The 23,310-nt window shown below is 43.4% G+C and overlaps 1 protein-coding gene across 1 annotated transcript; it reads right to left on the reverse strand.

Moving 5' to 3' along the window:
- Positions 1-418: 418 nt before the first annotated feature.
- On the reverse strand, positions 419-22,545 carry ahnak (AHNAK nucleoprotein; the record flags this gene model as incomplete). The annotated part of the gene is made up of 4 exons (XM_084448660.1): positions 419-11,219; positions 11,595-21,549; positions 21,682-21,887; positions 22,389-22,545. 4 exons carry the CDS (start codon positions 22,543-22,545, stop codon positions 1,576-1,578), a joined length of 19,962 nt encoding a protein of 6,653 aa, XP_084304786.1. The 3' UTR covers positions 419-1,575.
- Positions 22,546-23,310: the final 765 nt, after the last annotated feature.

Here is a 23,310-nt window from a genome sequence, read left to right on the forward strand (position 1 = left end):
GAACCACATCTACCAGAGGGACATTTCCTATATCAGTGCATCAGGTCTTGGTTTGATTTCAACCTCATGCAGTGGTTGTGTGTCTAAAGTCAATAATCATTTACAGAGCATTTATTATTGCTTGCAAATCTTAGCAATCATTCAATCATTTATGATTGCTTCATAAATTGATTATGAAGAATGGTTATTATGAAGTGCTAGTGTGCTACCATTTCCTTTTGTTAAATAGCCTAGAAAATGAGGCAGCTGAAACTCCTCTAGATAAGATGCATCACATCACAGTTGTCCAGGATATGAAACTACAGTATACATTTAATGAGTTAAACACGTCATTGAACATGAATGAAGCTAACAATATAATTCACAATAAATTGGAAAAAATGGTAACTCAACAGTTTATTTGATTTGTTTGGCAGATTACACAAATGAAACAAAACCGACCCAAATAATTCATTTCCATCTGTCAATTAAATGCAAGGCAATTTGCCTATTCTTTTTTCACATTGCAGATAGTTTTATTGTTTATACAAGTGATTTCAGTAATGTGTGACTTTTTACTTGTGACAAATATAATTCATTTAGTCAAACAAAAAAACACTATAACTGTCATTGAGTAAGAGATGCGAGCTTGAATGAGAGAGAGAGAAAACAGAAAACAACGATAGAAAAGCACAGTACGGCTAAGTAATGCATTGTTGTGATAAAAGCACATCTTATCAGTTCTGAAACATTGAGTATTTTAAGATGGTGGTTAATTTGCTACTTATGACTATCTGAATTTAGCTTTTCAGCTCATTTCAAATGCCACTGTCAAAGTGAGGAAGTGTTATTAAGTGAAAAAGGACACCTAGCAAAATTGTGTAAAACATTACATGGGTGCATAGTCTCTCCATACAATGAATGATAATGTTTTGACAGCAGTAAATACAGTTTATAGATTACAGAAACATTGATTGTCTTTGCAATTATTGTCTATAATACCACCATCACTCTTGGCAGAATGTTACAGGGTAAAGGTCCAGCTCTATGGTGAGTAAATAGAGTATGCATCTGCACTGATTATATATTCAAAGCTTCAAAATAAAAGCAAGTAAATCATTTCATACATAAAAACAAGAAGTAGGTTTTTGCTGTGTGTCTGGCTATATAAACATCATTCACTTAGGCAATACAATTGAAAGTATATCATTTTTGTGCAAAAGACCCCTGGATACAAAAATACCACACCTAATCAATTTAACAGAATGCAGTAAGACACTTGGACTAACCCTGTGATGCACTATTGGTGAAAATTTGGTAAGATGATATAAGTTCAATAAATTTTGACTATGTACAAAAGACAATATTTAATATTACAATACAAATTCATCTTATTTACAGTTCAATGGTATTCTAAATAATCTCATGTATCCATGTGTGAGAAGTGACATTTTGGGGAAAGCTGAGGGGGATTTTATTGTGCTAAATTTATTGAGATGAGCGTGAGCTTTCTGTCAACTCTTGCAATATTTATTCAGATGGGTATGTTGTATGTATGGAACAGAGTATCAGGCATTAATTTGACTCATAATTAACTCAGGATTTCTTAGGTGACACAGACAGTTCGACTTTTGGGAACCGGAAACCTCCTCTTGACCCACTGTCGCTGCTGGAGGATGAAGACATTCTAGATTTCTTTGAGGGAAGAGAAACGCCTGCACTTCCCTCTACTCTTGCTTCATTATCTTCACCTAGTGTCACTTCATATGAGCCCTTTGACTTTGAGCCAAAACCTCCGAAGGTTCCAAACTTTAACTTGCCTTTCTTTCCTTTGACCTTAGCCCCCCCAAGACCCAGCGAAATGTCACCACCCTCTGCCTGTAAGTGGCCTGAAGCTGAGGGAGATGCAAGCTCTCCCTCATCAGAAGTAGAGTGGTGTCTTGATTTCTTAAACAGGTCCAGTGAGGCAGATTTGCTCTTTGGTGATGCACTAAGCCCTGAGCCACCCCGCACTTCCAACTTCCCACTTACCAATTCACCAGAACTTAAACTTAACTCTTTAGAGACCTTGCCACCCTTTCCACGGCCACTCATTTCTACCTCTGGCCCCTGAAGGCTTAGATCAACTGCACTGCCACCCTTTGCTTTCGACTTTCCAAATAACTTTGGCATCTTGACCTTAACTTTCCCACCACTGTGCTTCAATTCTGGACTCTGAGAACTAACCTGTCCACTGACAGAGGGAGTCTGAACATTTATATTTCCACTTGCTGATGCACCTGACTCCACATCTACTCCCACCTCCCGGCCCTCCATCCCTGGCAAAGCAATGCCAAACTTTGGCACCTTGATTTTGGGAAATGTTACGCTCCCCTCTGGGTATTGTATTCCACCAGACATGCTGCCTCCTGATATGCTTGAATCCAACTCTGCTGCTCCCTTAATGTCTAGTTTTGGACCTTTGATAGCCCCCGAGACAGCTGCATCTCCCTGACCATTTAGATTGACATCACTATCTGGACCTGTTATTTTCACATTTGGCATTTTGATTTTTGGTGTAGATAACTTTACATCTGGGCCCCCTACACTCATGTGTCCCGCTCCCACATGTGGGCCCTCAACATTTGCTTTTAGGCTGGCAGATGGTAAATCTACGTCAGACAATTTCAGTCCACCAGACAGTGAGCTTTCACTTTTTCCTTTTGGAGATTTGATATCAAATTCGACATCTGGAAAATGAAGCTTTCCAAACAATGGCTTCTTCACCTTTGTTCCTTTCAGGTTGACGTCAGGTGAATCTACATCTAATGCTACACCTGACGTTTCAACATCAATATCAACCTCAGGTTTCTTCACCTTCCCCTTCATTTTAGGCAGTTTGAATTTACCTTTCTTCCCTTTGATTATAGGATGGAACTTTGGGGTCTCAAATGTAGGGCCTTTGATATGAGCATCACTGTCCCCTAGTTTGATATCAACATCAACTGTCTTGACATCTACATTTGCAGAGGGAATCTTCAATTCAGGCCCTTTAACATCAGGGGATCTAATTCCAAATTTAGGACCTTTGAATCTAGGAAATGTCACCTCTGTTTTTTCAAGAGACCCACCAGATAACTGAATATCCGGAACTTTAATGCTGGCTTTTGGACCTTTAATATCTCCCTCTACTGCGGGCAGTGACATGGAAGCACCTCCTTTCACAGTGGGTCCTTTGAGACTGAGATCAATTTGGGGACTCTTAATGTCTCCTCCCACTTTGGGTAGTGAAATGTCAACATCTCCTTTCACTTTTGAACCTTTCAGATTGAAGTCCACGTCTGGCATTGTGATATTTGGGCCTGAGATTGATGGCATCTTGAACTTCGGCCCTGTGATTTTACCTTCAGGGCCCTCAATGTTCATGTCTGGTCCTTTTAGGTCAACACGGGGGACACTGATGTCAATGTCGGCTTTTGGTAGCTTAACATCAAGATCGGGACCCTCAACTTTGGGTCCTTTGAATCCAAAGGAAGGCATCTTCATCTTAGGCATCTTGAATCCTCCTTCAACATTTACATCTGGACCCTCAATGTCTACCTTAGGTCCCGTAAGGTCCCCCTCTATTTTTGGAACTGACACATCCATGTCTCCCTTCACTTTTGGACCTTTGAGGTGGAAATCCACATCTGGCATTGAGATGTTTGGACCTGAGATTGATGGCATCTTGAACTTTGGCCCTTTGATTTTACCATCGGGTCCCTCAATGTCAAGTTCAGGTCCGCTTATGTCAACACTGGGGGCATTAATGTCAATGTCAGCTTTTGGGAGGTTCAGATCAACATCGGGGCCTTCAATTTTAGGTCCCTTGAATCCAAATGAGGGCATCTTCATCTTTGGCATTTTGAATCCACCTTCAGGACCTTCAATATCAACATCAGGACCTCCAATGTCTACTTGAGGACCTTTAAGATCCCCTTCCACTTTAGGCAATGACACATCCACACCTCCTTTCATCTTGGGCCCTTTCAGGTTGAAGTCCACATCAGGCATTGAGATCTTTGGCCCTGACATTGATGGCATCTTGAACTTTGGCCCTTTGATTTTCCCATCCGGTCCCTCAATGTCAAGTTCAGGTCCGCTTATGTCAACACTGGGGGCATTGATGTCAATGTCAGCTTTTGGAAGGTTAACATCAATATTGGGACCCTCAATTTTAGGACCCTTGAATCCAAATGAGGGCATCTTCATCTTTGGCATTTTGAATCCACCTTCTGGACCTTCAATATCAACATCAGGACCTTCAATGTCTACTTTTGGACCTTTAATATCACCCTCCACTTTAGGCAGTGACATGTCCACATCTCCTTTCATCTTGGGTCCTTTCAGGTTGAAGTCCACATCTGGCATTGAGATCTTTGGCCCTGAGATTGATGGCATCTTGAACCTTGGCCCTTTGATTTTACCCTCAGGTCCTTCAATGTCAAGTTCAGGTCCGCTTATGTCAACACTGGGAGCATTGATGTCAATGTCAGCTTTTGGGAGGTTAATATCAACATCAGGACCCTGCAGTTTAGGTCCCTTGAATCCAAACGAAGGCATCTTCATCTTTGGCATTTTGAATCCACCTTCAGGACCTTCAATATCAACATCAGGACCTTCAATGTCTACTTTTGGACCTTTAATATCACCCTCCACTTTAGGCAGTGACATGTCCACATCTCCTTTCATCTTGGGTCCTTTCAGGTTGAAGTCCACATCTGGCATTGAGATCTTTGGCCCTGAGATTGATGGCATCTTGAACCTTGGCCCTTTGATTTTACCCTCAGGTCCTTCAATGTCAAGTTCAGGTCCGCTTATGTCAACACTGGGGGCATTGATGTCAATGTCAGCTTTTGGGAGGTTCACATCAACATCCGGACCCTCTAGTTTAGGTCCCTTGAATCCAAATGAGGGCATCTTGAACTTTGGCATTTTAAATCCCCCTTCTGGACCTTCAATATCAACATTCGGCCCTTCAAAGTCTAAGTTTGGTGCTTTGATATCTCCCTCTATCGTTGGCACTGATATATCCATATCTCCCTTTACCTTTGGACCTTTGATATTGAGGTCCACATCGGGCATGGAGATCTTTGGCCCTGAAATAGATGGCATCTTGAACTTTGGACCTTTGATTTTACCCTCAGGGCTTTCGATGTCAATTGTCGGTCCTTTCACGTCAACACTGGGGATGCTCAAGTCAATGTTAGCTTTAGGGAGGTTAACATCAACATTAGGGCCCTCCACTTTGGGTCCTTTGAATCCAAATGAAGGCATCTTGAACTTTGGCATCTTAAAACCACCTTCAGCTCCTTCAATATTGACATCCGGCCCTGCAATGTCTACTTTAGGACCTTTAATATCACCCTCCACTTTAGGCAGTGACATGTCCACATCTCCTTTCATCTTGGGCCCTTTCAGATTGAAGTCCACATCCGGCATTGAGATCTTTGGACCTGAGATTGATGGCATCTTGAACTTTGGCCCTTTGATTTTACCATCGGGTCCCTCAATGTCAAGTTCAGGTCCGCTTATGTCAACACTGGGGGCATTGATGTCAATGTCAGCTTTTGGGAGGTTAATATCAACATCGGGACCCTCCAGTTTAGGTCCCTTGAATCCAAATGAAGGCATCTTCATCTTTGGCATTTTGAATCCACCTTCAGGACCTTCAATATCAACATCGGGACCTTCAATGTCTATTTTAGGACCTTTAATGTCTCCCTCCACTTTAGGCAGTGACAAGTCCACATCTCCTTTCATCTTGGGGCCTTTCAGATTGAAGTCCACATCTGGCATTGAGATCTTTGGCCCTGAGATTGATGGCATCTTGAACTTTGGCCCTTTGATTTTACCATCGGGTCCCTCAATGTCAAGTTTAGGTCCACTTATGTCAACACTGGGGGCATTGATGTCAATGTCAGCTTTTGGGAGGTTCAGATCAACATCAGGGCCCTCAATTTTAGGTCCCTTGAATCCAAACGAAGGCATCTTCATTTTTGGCATTCTGAATCCGCCTTCAGGACCTTCAATATCAACATCAACACCTTCAATGTCTACTTTAGGACCTTTAATATCACCTTCCACTTTAGGCAATGACATATCCACACCTCCTTTCATCTTGGGTCCTTTCAGATTGAAGTCCACATCAGGCATTGAGATCTTTGGCCCTGAAATTGATGGCATCTTGAACTTTGGTCCTTTGATTTTACCATCGGGTCCTTCAATGTCAAGTTCAGGTCCGCTTATGTCAATACTAGGGGCATTGATGTCAATGTCAGCTTTTGGGAGGTTAACATCAATATCGGGACCCTCCATTTTAGGTCCCTTGAATCCGAATGAGGGCATCTTGAACTTTGGCATTTTGAATCCCCCTTCTGGACCTTCAATATCAACATTTGGTCCTTCAATGTCTAAGTTTGGTGCTTTGATATCTCCCTCTATCTTTGGCAATGATACATCCACATCTCCCTTTACCTTTGGACCTTTGATATTGAGATCCACATCTGGCATGGAGATTTTTGGCCCTGAAATAGAGGGCATCTTGAACTTTGGACCTTTGATTTTACCCTCAGGGCTTTCGATGTCAATTGTCGGTCCTTTTACGTCAACACTGGGGATGTTCATGTCAATGTTAGCTTTAGGGAGGTTAACATCAACACTAGGGCCCTCCACTTTGGGTCCTTTGAATCCGAATGAGGGCATCTTGAACTTTGGCATTTTGAATCCACCTTCAGGGCCTTCAATATCAACATCAGGACCTTCAATGTCTACTTTAGGACCTTTAATATCACCTTCCACTTTAGGCAATGACACATCAACACCTCCTTTCATCTTAGGCCCTTTCAGGTTGAAGTCCACATCAGGCATTGAGATCTTTGGCCCTGAGATTGATGGCATCTTGAACTTTGGCCCTTTGATTTTACCATCGAGTCCCTCAATGTCAAGTTCAGGTCCGCTTATGTCAACACTGGGAGCATTGATGTCAATGTTAGCTTTTGGGAGGTTCACATCAACATCCGGGCCCTCAATTTTGGGTCCCTTGAATCCAAACGAAGGCATCTTCATCTTTGGCATTTTGAATCCACCTTCAGGACCTTCAATATCAACATCAGGACATTCAATTTCTACTTTTGGACCTTTAATATCTCCCTCCACTTTAGGCAGTGACATGTCCACATCTCCTTTCATCTTGGGTCCTTTCAGATTGAAGTCCACATCTGGCATTGAGATCTTTGGCCCTGAAATTGATGGCATCTTGAACTTTGGCCCTTTGATTTTACCATCGGGTCCCTCAATGTCAAGTTCAGGTCCGCTTATGTCAACACTGGGGGCATTGATGTCAATGTCAGCTTTTGGGAGGTTCAGATCAACATCGGGACCTTCAATTTTAGGTCCCTTGAATCCAAATGAGGGCATCTTCATCTTTGGCATTTTGAATCCACCTTCAGGACCTTCAATATCAACATCAGGACCTTCAATGTCTACTTTTGGACCTTTAATATTACCTTCCACTTTAGGCAATGACACATCCACACCTCCTTTCATCTTGGGTCCTTTCAGATTGAAGTCCACATTAGGCATTGAGATCTTTGGCCCTGAAATTGATGGCATCTTGAACTTTGGCCCTTTGATTTTACCATCGGGTCCCTCAATGTCAATTTCAGGTCCGCTTATGTCAACACTGGGGGCATTGATGTCAATGTCAGCTTTTGGGAGGTTCAGATCAACATCGGGACCTTCAATTTTAGGTCCCTTGAATCCAAATGAGGGCATCTTCATCTTTGGCATTTTGAATCCACCTTCAAAACCTTCAATATCAACATCAGGACCTTCAATATCTACTTTAGGACCTTTAATATTACCTTCCACTTTAGGCAATGACACATCCACACCTCCTTTCATCTTGGGTGCTTTCAGATTGAAGTCCACATCAGGCATTGAGATCTTTGGCCCTGAAATTGATGGCATCTTGAACTTTGGCCCTTTGATTTTGCCATCGGGTCCCTCAATGTCAAGTTCAGGTCCGCTTATGTCAAAACTGGGGGCATTGATGTCAATGTCAGCTTTTGGAAGGTTCAGATCAACATCGGGGCCTTCAATTTTAGGTCCCTTGAATCCAAATGAGGGCATCTTCATCTTTGGCATTTTGAATCCACCTTCAGGACCTTCAATATCAACATCAGGACCTCCAATGTCTACTTGAGGACCTTTAATATTACCTTCCACTTTAGGCAGTGACACATCCACACCTCCTTTCATCTTGGGTCCTTTCAGATTGAAGTCCACATCAGGCATTGAGATCTTTGGCCCTGAAATTGATGGCATCTTGAACTTTGGCCCTTTGATTTTACCATCAGGTCCCTCAATGTCAAGTTCAGGTCCGCTTATGTCAACACTGGGGGCATTGATGTCAATGTCAGCTTTTGGGAGGTTCAGATCAACATCGGGACCTTCAATTTTAGGTCCCTTGAATCCAAATGAGGGCATCTTCATCTTTGGCATTTTGAATCCACCTTCAGGACCTTCAATATCAACATCAGGACCTTCAATGTCTACTTTTGGACCTTTAATATTACCTTCCACTTTAGGCAATGACACATCCACACCTCCTTTCATCTTGGGTCCTTTCAGATTGAAGTCCACATTAGGCATTGAGATCTTTGGCCCTGAAATTGATGGCATCTTGAACTTTGGCCCTTTGATTTTACCATCGGGTCCCTCAATGTCAATTTCAGGTCCGCTTATGTCAACACTGGGGGCATTGATGTCAATGTCAGCTTTTGGGAGGTTCAGATCAACATCGGGACCTTCAATTTTAGGTCCCTTGAATCCAAATGAGGGCATCTTCATCTTTGGCATTTTGAATCCACCTTCAAAACCTTCAATATCAACATCAGGACCTTCAATATCTACTTTAGGACCTTTAATATTACCTTCCACTTTAGGCAATGACACATCCACACCTCCTTTCATCTTGGGTGCTTTCAGATTGAAGTCCACATCAGGCATTGAGATCTTTGGCCCTGAAATTGATGGCATCTTGAACTTTGGCCCTTTGATTTTGCCATCGGGTCCCTCAATGTCAAGTTCAGGTCCGCTTATGTCAAAACTGGGGGCATTGATGTCAATGTCAGCTTTTGGAAGGTTCAGATCAACATCGGGGCCTTCAATTTTAGGTCCCTTGAATCCAAATGAGGGCATCTTCATCTTTGGCATTTTGAATCCACCTTCAGGACCTTCAATATCAACATCAGGACCTCCAATGTCTACTTGAGGACCTTTAATATTACCTTCCACTTTAGGCAGTGACACATCCACACCTCCTTTCATCTTGGGTCCTTTCAGATTGAAGTCCACATCAGGCATTGAGATCTTTGGCCCTGAAATTGATGGCATCTTGAACTTTGGCCCTTTGATTTTACCATCGGGTCCCTCAATGTCAAGTTCAGGTCCGCTTATGTCAACACTGGGGGCATTGATGTCAATGTCAGCTTTTGGGAGGTTCAGATCAACATCGGGACCTTCCATTTTAGGTCCCTTGAATCCAAATGAGGGCATCTTCATCTTTGGCATTTTGAATCCACCTTCAGGACCATCAATATCAACATCAGGACCTTCAATGTCTACTTTAGGACCTTTAATGTTAACTTCCACTTTAGGCAATGACACATCCACACCTCCTTTCATCTTGGGTGCTTTCAGATTGAAGTCCACATCAGGCATTGAGATCTTTGGCCCTGAAATTGATGGCATCTTGAACTTTGGCCCTTTGATTTTGCCATCGGGTCCCTCAATGTCAAGTTCAGGTCCGCTTATGTCAACACTGGGGGCATTTATGTCAATGTCAGCTTTTGGGAGGTTCAGATCAACATCGGGACCTTCAATTTTAGGTCCCTTGAATCCAAATGAGGGCATCTTCATCTTTGGCATTTTGAATCCACCTTCAGGACCTTCAATATCAATATCAGGACCTCCAATGTCTACCTGAGGACCTTTAAGATCCCCTTCCACTTTAGGCAATGACACATCCACACCTGCTTTCATCTTGGGCCCTTTCAGGTTGAAGTCCACATCAGGCATTGAGATTTTTGGCCCTGAGATTGATGGCATCTTGAACTTTGGCCCTTTGATTTTACCCTCACGTCCTTCAATGTCAAGTTCAGGTCCGCTTATGTCAAGACTGGGGGCATTGATGTCAATGTCAGCTTTCGGGAGATTAACATCAACATCGGGGCCCTCAATTTTAGGTCCCTTGAATCCAAATGAAGGCATCTTGAACTTTGGCATTTTGAATCCACCTTCAGGACCTTCAATATCAACATCTAGACCTTCAATGTCTACTTTAGGACCTTCAATATCTCCTTCCACTTTAGGCAGTGACATGTCCACATCTCCTTTCATCTTGGGCCCTTTCAGATTAAAGTCCACATCAGGCATTGAGATCTTTGGCCCTGAGATTGATGGCATCTTGAACTTTGGCCCTTTGATTTTACCATCAGGTCCCTCAATGTCAAGTTCAGGTCCACTTATGTCAACACCGGGGGCATTGATGTCAATGTCAGCTTTTGGGAGGTTCAGATCAACATCTGGGCCCTCAATTTTAGGTCCCTTGAATCCAAACGAAGGCATCTTCATCTTTGGCATTTTGAATCCACCTTCAGGACCTTCAATATCAACATCAGGACCTTCAATGTCTACTTTAGGACCTTTAATATCACCTTCCACTTTAGGCAATGACACGTCCACACCTCCTTTCATCTTGGGTCCTTTCAGATTGAAGTCTATGTCTGGCATTGAGATCTTTGGCCCTGAGATTGATGGCATCTTGATCTTTGGCCCTTTGATTTTACCCTCAGGGCTTTCAATGTCAACTTCTGGTCCTTCAATGTTTAATTTTGGCATGTCTCCCTCTATCTTTGGCACTGAAACATCCATTTCTCCCTTAATGTTTGGACTTTTCAGGTTGAAATCCACATCTGGCATTGAAATCTTTGGCCCTGAGATAGTTGGCATCTTGAATTTGGGACCTTTGATTTTTCCTTCTGGAGCTTCTATATCCAGGTCTGGGCTTTTCACACTTACATCTGGAAGTTTAACATCAATGTCAGCTTTAGGAAGCTTGACATCAAGTTCTGGTTTCTCAACCTTTGGGCTTTTAAAGCCGAATTTAGGCATTTTGAATTTTGGCATTCTGAACCCTGCCTCGGCACCCTTCACCTCTACATCCATGGAGCCAGTGTCAAGTTTTGGTGATTTTATGTCTGCTTCAACATTTGGGATTGTGACATCAATATTTCCCTTTGGACCTTTGATACTGACATCTGCTTTTGGCAGGTTTACATCCACATCCGGAGTCTTCACCTTGCTTCCTTTGAATCCAAATTTAGGCATTTTAAACTTTGCCTTCTTTGCTCCAAGATCAGGACTATCAATTGATATATCCATGCCCTTGATTTCAGCTTTCGGAACACTAATATCTCCTTCCAATTCACCTTTTAATTTTGGCTTTTTCAGATTGAAGTCAACATCAGGCATAGAAATCTTAGGGCCTGACAGTGATGGCATTTTAAATTTAGGCCCTTTGATGTCGAAATCTGGACCTTCAATGTCTACTTTGGGTCCCTTGAGTTCTCCCTCTATCTTTGGCACTGACACATCCAAATCTCCTTTCAAGTTTGGACCTTTCAGGTTGAAATCCACATCCGGCATTGAAACCTTTGGCCCAGAAATTGATGGCATCTTGAATTTAGGGCCTTTGATTTTTCCATCTGGTCCTTCAATTTCAACTTCTGGTCCTTTTATGTCAACACTGGGTGCATTGATGGAAATGTCAGCTTTAGGAACGTTAACATCAACATCAGGGCCTTCCAATTTCGGTCCTTTGAATCCAAATGAAGGCATCTTTATCTTTGGCATCTTGAATCCACCTTCAGGCCCTTCGATGTTAACATCTGGCCCTTCAATGTCTACTTTGGGTCCCTTGAGTTCTGCCTCCACCTTTGGTACAGACACATCCATACCTCCTTTCAGGTTTGGGCCTTTCAAGTTGAAATCCACATCTGGCATGGAGATCTTTGGCCCAGTAATTGAGGGCATCTTGAATTTTGGGCCTTTGATTTTTCCATCTGGACCTTCAATATCAATTTCTGGTCCTTGTATGTCAACACTGGGGGCATTGACATCAATGTCAGCTTTAGGGAGGCTAAGATCTACATCGGGACCCTCCAATTTGGGCCCTTTGAATCCAAATGAAGGCATCTTTATCTTTGGCATCCTGAATCCACCTTCAGGTCCTTCAATGTCAATATCTGGCCCTTCAATGTCTACTTTGGGTCCCTTGAGCTCTCCCTCCACCTTTGGTACAGACACATCCATACCTCCTTTCAGGTTTGGGCCTTTCAAGTTGAAATCCACATCTGGCATAGAAATCTTTGGCCCAGAAATCGATGGCATCTTGAATTTGGGTCCTTTTATTTTTCCATCTGGTCCTTCGATATCAAATTCAGGACCTTTTATGTCAAGACTGGGGGCATTGACATCAATGCCCACTTCGGGGAGGCTAAGATCAACATCTGGACCCTCCAATTTCGGTCCTTTGAAACCAAATGAAGGCATCTTTATCTTTGGCATCTTGAATCCACCTTCTGGCCCTTCAATGTCAAAATCTGGCCCTTCAATGTCTACTTTGGGACCCTTCAATTCTCCCTCTATCTTTGGCACTGTCACGTCCACATCTCCTTTCACCTTTGGACCTTTCAGGTTGAAATCAACATCTGGCATTGAGATCTTTGGCCCAGAAATTGATGGCATCTTGAATTTGGGTCCTTTGATTTTTCCATCTGGTCCTTCGATATCAAGTTCAGGCACTTTAATGTCAAGACTGGGCGCATTTATGTCAATGCCAGCTTTAGGAAGGTTAAGATCAACATCAGGACCCTCCACTTTGGGTCCTCTGAATCCAAATGAAGGCATCTTTATCTTTGGCATCTTGAATCCACCTTCTGGGCCTTCAATGTCAACATCTGGCCCTTCAATGTTTACTTTAGGTCCCTTGAGTTCTCCCTCCACCTTTGGTAAAGACACGTCCAAATCGCCTTTCACCTTTGGACCTTTGAGTTTGATATCCATGTCTGGCATTGAGATCTTTGGCCCTGAGATTGATGGCATCTTGAATTTAGGGCCTTTGATTTTTCCATCTGGTCCTTCAATATCAAGTTCAGGCCCTTTAATGTCAAGACTGGGGGCATTTATGTCAATGTTAGCTTTAGGAAGGTTAACATCAACCACTGGACCTTCCACTTTGGGTCCTCTGAATCCAAATGAAGGCATCTTTATCTTTGGCATCTTGAATCCACCCTCTGGGCCTTCAATGTCAATATCCAGCCCTTCAATGTCTACTTTGGGTCCCTTGAGTTCTCCTTCTATCTTTGGCACAGACAGGTCCACATCTCCTTTCACCTTTGGACCTTTCAGGTTGAAATCCACATCTGGCATAGAGATCTTTGGCCCAGAAATTGATGGCATCTTGAATTTGGGTCCTTTGATTTTTCCATCTGGTCCTTCGATATCAAGTTCAGGCCCTTTAATGTCAAGACTGGGGGCATTTATGTCAATGTCAGCTTTAGGAAGGTTAACATCAACATCTGGACCTTCCACTTTGGGTCCTCTGAATCCAAATGAAGGCATCTTTATCTTTGGCATCTTGAATCCACCCTCTGGGCCTTCAATGTCAATATCCAGCCCTTCAATGTCTACTTTGGGTCCCTTGAGTTCTCCTTCTATCTTTGGCACAGACAGGTCCACATCTCCTTTCACCTTTGGACCTTTCAGGTTGAAATCCACATCTGGCATAGAGATCTTTGGCCCAGAAATTGATGGCATCTTGAATTTGGGTCCTTTGATTTTTCCATCTGGTCCTTCGATATCAAGTTCAGGCCCTTTAATGTCAAGACTGGGGGCATTTATGTCAATGTCAGCTTTAGGAAGGTTAACATCAACATCTGGACCTTCCACTTTGGGTCCTCTGAATCCAAATGAAGGCATCTTTATCTTTGGCATCTTGAATCCATACTCTGGGCCTTCAATGTCAACATCCGGCCCTTCAATGTCTACTTTGGGTCCCTTGAGTTCTCCTTCTATCTTTGGCACAGACAGGTCCACATCTCCTTTCACCTTTGGACCTTTCAGGTTGAAATCCACATCTGGCATAGAGATCTTTGGCCCAGAAATTGATGGCATCTTGAATTTGGGTCCTTTGATTTTTCCATCTGGTCCTTCGATATCAAGTTCAGGCCCTTTAATGTCAAGACTGGGGGCATTTATGTCAACGTCAGCTTTAGGGAGGCTAAGATTAACATCGTGACCTTCCAATTTTGGTCCTTTGAATCCAAATGAAGGCATCTTCATCTTTGGCATCTTGAATCCACCATCAGGTCCTTCAATGTCAACATCTGGCCCTTCAATGTCTACTTTGGGTCCCTTGAGATCTCCCTCCACCTTTGGTATGGACACATCCACATTTCCTTTCACATTTGGACCTTTGAGTTTGATATCCATGTCTGGCATTGAGAAATCTGGCCCTGAGATTGATGGCATCTTGAATTTAGGCCCTTTTATTTTTCCATCTGGTCCTTCAATATCGAGTTCAGGCCCTTTAAGGTCAACACTGGGGACATTGATGTCAATGCCAGCTTTTGGAAGATCAACATTAACATCAGGGCCCTCCACTTTCAGTCCTTTGAATCCAAATGATGGCATCTTTATCTTTGGCATCTTGAATCTACCTTCAGGTCCTTCAATGTCAACATCTGGCCCTTCAATGTCTACTTTGGGGCCCTTGAGTTCTCCTTCTATTTTTGGCACTGACACGTCCACATCTCCTTTCACCTTTGGACCTTTCAGGTTGAAATCCACTTCTGGCATTGAGATCTTTGGCCCAGAAATTGATGGCATCTTGAATTTGGGCCCTTTGATTTTTCCATCTGGTCCTTCGATATCAAGTTCAGGCCCTTTAATGTCAAGACTCGGGGCAATAACATCAATGTCAGCTTTAGGGACGTTGACATCAACATCAGGACCCTCCACTTTGGCTCCTTTGAATCCAAATGAAGGCATCCTTATCTTTGGCATCTTGAATCCACCTTCTGGGCCTTCAATGTCAACATCTGGCCCTTCAATGTTTACTTTAGGTCCCTTGAGTTCTCCCTCCAGCTTTGGTACAGACACGTCCACGTCTCCTTTCACCTTTGGACCTTTGAGTTTGATATCCATGTCTGGCATAGAGATCTTTGGCCCTGAGATTGATGGCATCTTGAATTTAGGGCCTTTGATTTTTCCATCTGGTCCTTCAATATCAAGTGCAGGCCCTTTAATGTCAAGACTGGGGGCATTTATGTCAATGTCAGCTTTAGGAAGGCTAACATCAACCTCTGGACCTTCCATTTTGGGTCCTCTGAATCCAAATGAAGGCATCTTTATCTTTGGCATCTTGAATCCACCATCTGGGCCTTCAATGTCAACATCCGGCCCTTCAATGTCTACTTTGGGACCCTTCAATTCTCCCCCTATCTTTGGCACAGACAGGTCCACATCTCCTTTCACATTTGGACCTTTCAGGTTGAAATCCAAATCAGGCATTGAGATCTTTGGCCCAGAAATTGATGGCATTTTGAATTTTGGGCCTTTAATTTTTCCATCTGGACCTTCAATATCAAGTTCAGGACCTTTAAGTTCAACACTGGGGGCATTGATGTCAACCGTAGCTTTCGGGAGATCAACATCAATATCAGGACCCTCCACTTTGGGTCCTCTGAATCCAAATGATGGCATCTTTATCTTTGGCATCTTGAATCCACCTTCTGGGCCTTCAATGTCAACATCTGGCCCTTCAATGTCTACTTTGGGTCCCTTGAGTTCTCCCTCCACCTTTGGTAAAGACACGTCCAAATCTCCTTTCACCTTTGGACCTTTGAGTTTGATATCCATGTCTGGCATTGAGATATTTGGCCCTGAGATTGATGGCATCTTGAATTTAGGCCCTTTGATTTTTCCATCTGGTCCTTTAATATCAAGTTCAGGCCCTTTAAAGTCAACACTGGGGGCATTGATGTCAATCCCAGCTTTCGGAAGATCAACATCAGGGCCCTCGACTTTGGGTCCTCTGAATCCAAATGAAGGCATCTTTATCTTTGGCATCTTGAATCCACCTTCAGGTCCTTCAATGTCAACATCTGGCCCTTCAATGTCTACTTCGGGTCCCTTGAGTTCTCCTTCTATCTTTGGCACTGACACGTCCACATCTCCTTTCACCTTTGGACCTTTCAGGTTGAAATCCATGTCTGGCATTGAGATCTTTGGGCCAGAAATTGAGGGCATCTTGAATTTTGGGCCTTTGATTTTTCCACCTGGACCTTCAATATCAATTTCTGGTCCTTTAAGGTCAACACTGGGAACATTAATGTTAATATCAGTTTTAGGAAGGTTAACATCAACATCAGGACCCTCCACTTTGGGTCCTTTGAATCCAAATGAAGGCATCTTTATCTTTGGCATCTTGAATCCACCTTCAGGACCTTCAATGTCAACATCTGGCCCTCCAATGTCTACCTTGGGTCCCTTGAGTTCTCCCTCTATCTTTGGCACTGACACATCGACATCTCCTTTCACCTTTGGACCTTTGAGTTTGATATCCATGTCTGGCATTGAGATATTTGGTCCTGAGATTGATGGCATCTTGAATTTAGGCCCTTTGATTTTTCCATCTGGTCCTTCAATATCAAGTTCAGGCCCTTTAAGGTCAACACTGGCGGTTTTAATGTCAATGTCAGCTTTCGGAAGATCAACATCAGGGCCCTCGACTTTGGGTCCTCTGAATCCAAATGAAGGCATCTTTATCTTTGGCATCTTAAATCCACCTTCAGGTCCTTCTATGTCAACATCTGGCCCTTCAATGTCTACTTTGGGTCCCTTGAGTTTTCCTTCTATCTTTGGCACTGACACATCCACATCTCCTTTCACCTTTGGACCTTTGAGTTTGATATCCATGTCTGGCATTGAGATATTTGGTCCTGAGATTGATGGCATCTTGAATTTAGGGCCTTTGATTTTTCCATCTGGTCCTTCAATATCAAGTGCAGGCCCTTTAATGTCAAGACTGGGGGCATTTATGTCAATGTCAGCTTTAGGAAGGTTAACATCAACCTCTGGACCTTCCATTTTGGGTCCTCTGAATCCAAATGAAGGCATCTTTATCTTTGGCATCTTGAATCCACCATCTGGGCCTTCAATGTCAACATCCGGCCCTTCAATGTTTACTTTGGGACCCTTCAATTCTCCCCCTATCTTTGGCACAGACAGGTCCACATCTCCTTTCACATTTGGACCTTTCAGGTTGAAATCCAAATCAGGCATTGAGATCTTTGGCCCAGAAATTGATGGCATTTTGAATTTTGGGCCTTTAATTTTTCCATCTGGACCTTCAATATCAAGTTCAGGACCTTTAAGTTCAACACTGGGGGCATTGATGTCAACCGTAGCTTTCGGGAGATCAACATCAATATCAGGACCCTCCACTTTGGGTCCTCTGAATCCAAATGATGGCATCTTTATCTTTGGCATCTTGAATCCACCTTCTGGGCCTTCAATGTCAACATCTGGCCCTTCAATGTCTACTTTGGGTCCCTTGAGTTCTCCCTCCACCTTTGGTAAAGACACGTCCAAATCTCCTTTCACCTTTGGACCTTTGAGTTTGATATCCATGTCTGTCATTGAGATATTTGGCCCTGAGATTGATGGCATCTTGAATTTAGGCCCTTTGATTTTTCCATCTGGTCCTTTAATATCAAGTTCAGGCCCTTTAAAGTCAACACTGGGGGCATTGATGTCAATCCCAGCTTTCGGAAGATCAACATCAGGGCCCTCGACTTTGGGTCCTCTGAATCCAAATGAAGGCATCTTTATCTTTGGCATCTTGAATCCACCTTCAGGTCCTTCAATGTCAACATCTGGCCCTTCAATGTCTACTTCGGGTCCCTTGAGTTCTCCTTCTATCTTTGGCACTGACACGTCCACATCTCCTTTCACCTTTGGACCTTTCAGGTTGAAATCCATGTCTGGCATTGAGATCTTTGGGCCAGAAATTGAGGGCATCTTGAATTTCGGGCCTTTGATTTTTCCACCTGGACCTTCAATATCAATTTCTGGTCCTTTAAGGTCAACACTGGGAACATTAATGTCAATATCAGTTTTAGGAAGGTTAACATCAACATCAGGACCATCCACTTTGGGTCCTTTGAATCCAAATGAAGGCATCTTTATCTTTGGCATCTTGAATCCACCTTCAGGACCTTCAATGTCAACATCTGGCCGTCCAATGTCTACCTTGGGTCCCTTGAGTTCTCCCTCTATCTTTGGCACTGACACATCCACATCTCCTTTCACCTTTGGACCTTTGAGTTTGATATCCATGTCTGGCATTGAGATATTTGGTCCTGAGATTGATGGCATCTTGAATTTAGGCCCTTTGATTTTTCCATCTGGTCCTTCAATATCAAGTTCAGGCCCTTTAAGGTCAACACTGGCGGCTTTAATGTCAATGTCAGCTTTCGGAAGATCAACATCAGGGCCCTCGACTTTGGGTCCTCTGAATCCAAATGAAGGCATCTTTATCTTTGGCATCTTAAATCCACCTTCAGGTCCTTCTATGTCAACATCTGGCCCTTCAATGTCTACTTTGGGTCCCTTGAGTTCTCCTTCTATCTTTGGCACTGACACATCCACATCTCCTTTCACCTTTGGACCTTTTAGTTTGATATCCATGTCTGGCATTGAGATATTTGGTCCTGAGATTGATGGCATCTTGAATTTAGGGCCTTTGATTTTTCCATCTGGTCCTTCAATATCAAGTTCAGGCCCTTTAAGGTCAACACTGGGGGCTTTAATGTCAATGTCAGCTTTCGGAAGTTCAACATCAGGGCCCTCGACTTTGGGTCCTCTGAATCCAAATGAAGGCATCTTTATCTTTGGCATCTTAAATCCACCTTCAGGCCCTTCTATGTCAACATCTGGCCCTTCAATGTCTACTTTGGGGCCCTTGAGTTCTCCCTCCACCTTTGGTAAAGACACGTCCAAATCTCCTTTCACTTTTGGACCTTTGAGTTTGATATCCATGTCTGGCATTGAGATATTTGGTCCTGAGATTGATGGCATCTTGAATTTAGGCCCTTTGATTTTTCCATCTGGTCCTTCAATATCAAGTTCAGGCCCTTTAAGGTCAACACTGGGGGCTTTAATGTCAATGTCAGTTTTAGGAAGATTAACATTAACATCTGGGCCTTCCATCTTGGGTCCTTTGAAACCAAATGAAGGCATCTTCATCTTTGGCATCTTGAATCCTCCTTCAGGACCTTCAATGTCAATCTCTGGCCCTTCAATGTCTACTTTGGGTCCCTTTAGTTCTCCCTCTATCTTTGGCACTGACATGTCCACATCTCCTTTCACCTTTGGACCTTTGAGTTTGATATCCATGTCTGGCATTGAGATCTTTGGCCCCGAGATTGATGGCATCTTGAATTTAGGCCCTCTGATTTTTCCATCTGGTCCCTCAATGTCGAATTCAGGCCCTCTAAGATCAACACTAGGGGCATTGATGTCAATGTCAGCTTTAGGAAGGTTAACATCAAGATCAGGACCCTCAACTTTGTGTCCTTTCAGTCCAAATGAAGGCATCTTTATCTTTGGCATCTTGAAACCACCTCCAGGTCCTTCAATGTCAACATCTGCTCCTTCAATGTCTACTGTAGGTGGTTTGATGTCTCCCACTGACACATCCACATCTCCCTTCACCTTTGGACCTTTCAGATTGACATCCACATTTGGCATTGAGAGCTTAGGGCCTGACATCGATGGCATCTTGAATGTTGGCCCCTTAATGGTTACATTAGGACCTTTGATGCCAGAATCTGGCCCTTCAGTTTCTACTTTGGGTGCCTTGAGGTGTCCCTCTGTCTGTGGCACTGATACATCCACACCTACCTTTGGACCTCTGAGATCAACACCTGGCACTGAGACCTTTGGCCCCGAGATTGTTGGCATCTTCATTCCACCTTTAGGACCTTTAATATTGACATCCGGACCTTCAATGTCTAATTTTGGTGCCTCAATGTCTCCCTCTATCGTTGGCACAGACGCATGTCCTTTCATCTTGTGACCTCTCAGATTCATATCTACATCTGGCATGGAGACCTTTGGCCCTGAGAGTGATGGTATCTTCATTTTGTGTCCTTTTATTTTACCATCTGCGCCTTCAATGTCTATGTTTGGTGCCTTAATATCAACAATTGGGTCATTAATGTCAATATCAGCTTTAGGGAGGTTAACGTCAACATCAAGACCTACTTTGGGTCCTTTGACTTCAAAGGAAGGCATTTTAATCTTTGGCATACTAATTCCACCATGAATGTCTGCACCTTCAACCTTCGGCCCTGTAATGTCTACCTTTGGTGATTTAATGCCACTGTCTACTCCAGGAGCTGAAACATCTACAGTCCATTTCACTTTTGGTAGTTTGATATTCACATCACTTTCTGCACCTCCCATGCTTAGTCCGGCGGCTGTCTTTTTGATCCCACCTGTTGATAATTTTATTCCTGATGACATCTTCCCTCCATTGAATTCGGTTTCTATTCCTGGCACGCCAGATATGGACACTCCACCAACTTTGCCACCAGAAACACTGAAGCTTCCTGGCCCTTTCAATTGCTGGTCACTGATTTTTGTCTCTGATACTCTACTGCTGACACTTGGACCATGTAGGTCTACACTGCCTTTCCCAGACAAGTTGATGTCTACATTTCTCTCTTCTCCTTTACCCAATGATATAGAGGAAATATTTTGGGTTCTTCCAGGTAGTGAAATATTGACTGATCCTGTCTTGCTCTCAACACCTCCTACAGTGTCATGCTTGCTGCCCATACTCACACCTTCTCTGACTGTTACACTTGTGCCTGAAAGCTTAACGCTTCCGTCTCCCTGTTGATTCCCTCTTGAGAGGCCAAAGCCTGCCTGACCTTTGACCCCAGACATTCCAAAGCTGGGTCCTTTGAACCGGAGCCCTGCACCATCTCCCTCTACTTCCTTTGTTACTGTCGTGGTCTTCACCCTTCCAGTGCTCCAGTGTGTTTCAGAGGAGCCACCCATACGTGGCCCAGTGAGAGAGACATCACCTAGCTCAAAAACACCCTCCTCTGCCCTCCCCTTACCTGACGGGCTTACAGATGATGAGACTTTGATCGGAGAGCCATCGCCCGACTGCTCGTATCGAAACCCCTTGAACTCTGGACTTGAAAGTTCAAGCTCTTCACTCACACCCCCTGGCATGTCCACAGTATAGGTAGTGATTCGACGGGTGATGGTGGTGATCGTGCTTCCGTCGCTGCTTGTGCTACTGTGGCGCTCCGTGCGCACATCCACACCCTCTGCCAGGTCTTCTGACTTCAGACGCGGCTTTATCTTCTTAGTATATATTCTCTTGTAGTCCTCATCATCCCCACTCTGTTGGCAGAGAGAAGTGAGCAGCAGGCCATTAGGAATGTAAGGGTTGAGGGCCACAGGTGTGAGAACATCTGTGACATTAAAAGGTGAATGAACTAGTCGTTAAAAGCTATGATTTGGGAGTAAACCTACTAGGATGATGTCCGGACTGGAGCCTCCAAATCGACTCTTGCCCTCCCAAGACAGAGTGCCCATAGGTGAGCGACAAGGCGACTTGTCCCCTGTCTTGTTCTGTAATTTTAGTCCGACCTTGTGTTTGTTTAAGGTCTTCAGGAGCTCGGCTGTTTCCTCAGAGCTCATGTTGTCAAAGTAGATAGTGGCACCCACAATCTGATCACCTGCAATGGAGGGTAAGACACGGCATGGAAATGTGTTCAAATCCTGTAGTCATATCAGTTCAGAAGATAAGTTGCATAATTGTTCACTTTTATGTCAAGCCATGAAAATTGGCATAATGTATTATTTTTTGTTCCAAAAAACACCTGAAATGTGTGTGTGTGTGGGGGGGGGTTCCTGTTGGAAGCCTGTAAGCGTGCGTTATGTAGTTGAATAGAGTGTGTTTCCATGCAGAAAATGTGAAATTTAAAAGATGCTGGCAGACTCAACAATGGGGAGGTTTAGGAAGTTGAGTTAAAATAAACATTCTGCCGTGAAAGTTTCTCCGCATGCCCATTCTCATTGCTCTGCGCAACATTTAACAATCATCATTTTTGGAGCTTATCTATTGGACTACATGGAAGGCATTTTGGATGAAAGTGATTAAGAAATTATATAATGCTTAAGAGCTATCCCTAATGTAGAAAGTATCTTTTCATTTATTGAAGATATTAATACTGTACCTTCGTGCACTCTGCCAGTGCGAGCAGCAGGTGACTCGGTCTTCACCTCTTTGACAAAGATCTCCCCTTCGCCTTTCGACTCAATGGTTAGGCCATGTTTGTCTGCGCCCATCCACTCAGGAAAGAGCACCTCCCTGGTCTCCTCCTCCTCAGCCATCTTTGTAAGAGAGAGAGAGAGAGAGAGAGAGAGAGAGAAATTGGAGGGATAAGAGGAAGGGAGAGATAGATGAGTGAGTGTGCCTACCTCTTATTTTTCCTGCATTTTGTTTTAAATGTCCTTTTTTGCATTTCGTTTTACATGACCTTTTACGTGTTTCTTGCACTTTGTCTTGATGCTTTTAATGTCTCATGTAAATCATTTTGAATTGCCTTGTTGCTGAAATGTGCTATACAAATAAACTTGCCTTGCCTACCTAAGGAAAATACATTAGATATAGCCTGCCATTTCACCATTGACAGCAATGCAAGGCATTGGAAAATCAAAAATGATTTAAAAACTAGGAATATCTTAGAGGATGCATGCTGAAACACAGGGACATACCTAAAAGTGTCTGCTAAATTACTGTAATGTAATGTAAGGCAATGTAATGTAATGTAATAAATATGAAAGCATACCTTTGGTTATGCGTTTCTTTTTTCTATGCCCTCTTGTGATGAGTATCTGCCTTGTTTGTCCTGAAAAAGAAAGTGGGAAAGAATGTCAATAATATAGCCTGACATCATGGCATCATGCTTCCTAGTGACACTGGCAAACAGAAACAGTTTCCTGTTTACACAAGTTTGTCTTAATGTTAAGCAAACATGCACTGTAATGTCAGACACTTTAATAAAACATACTCTCTTGCCTGTCAGGTTTAGTATTGACCACTAGATGGCACTAGAACTCTGATGGGTAATGCCACCACGGCTTCTGTAAACCACC

The sequence above is a fragment of the Borostomias antarcticus genome (genome assembly GCF_949987555.1).
Source record: "Borostomias antarcticus genome assembly, chromosome: 14".
NCBI lineage: Eukaryota > Metazoa > Chordata > Actinopteri > Stomiiformes > Stomiidae > Borostomias > Borostomias antarcticus.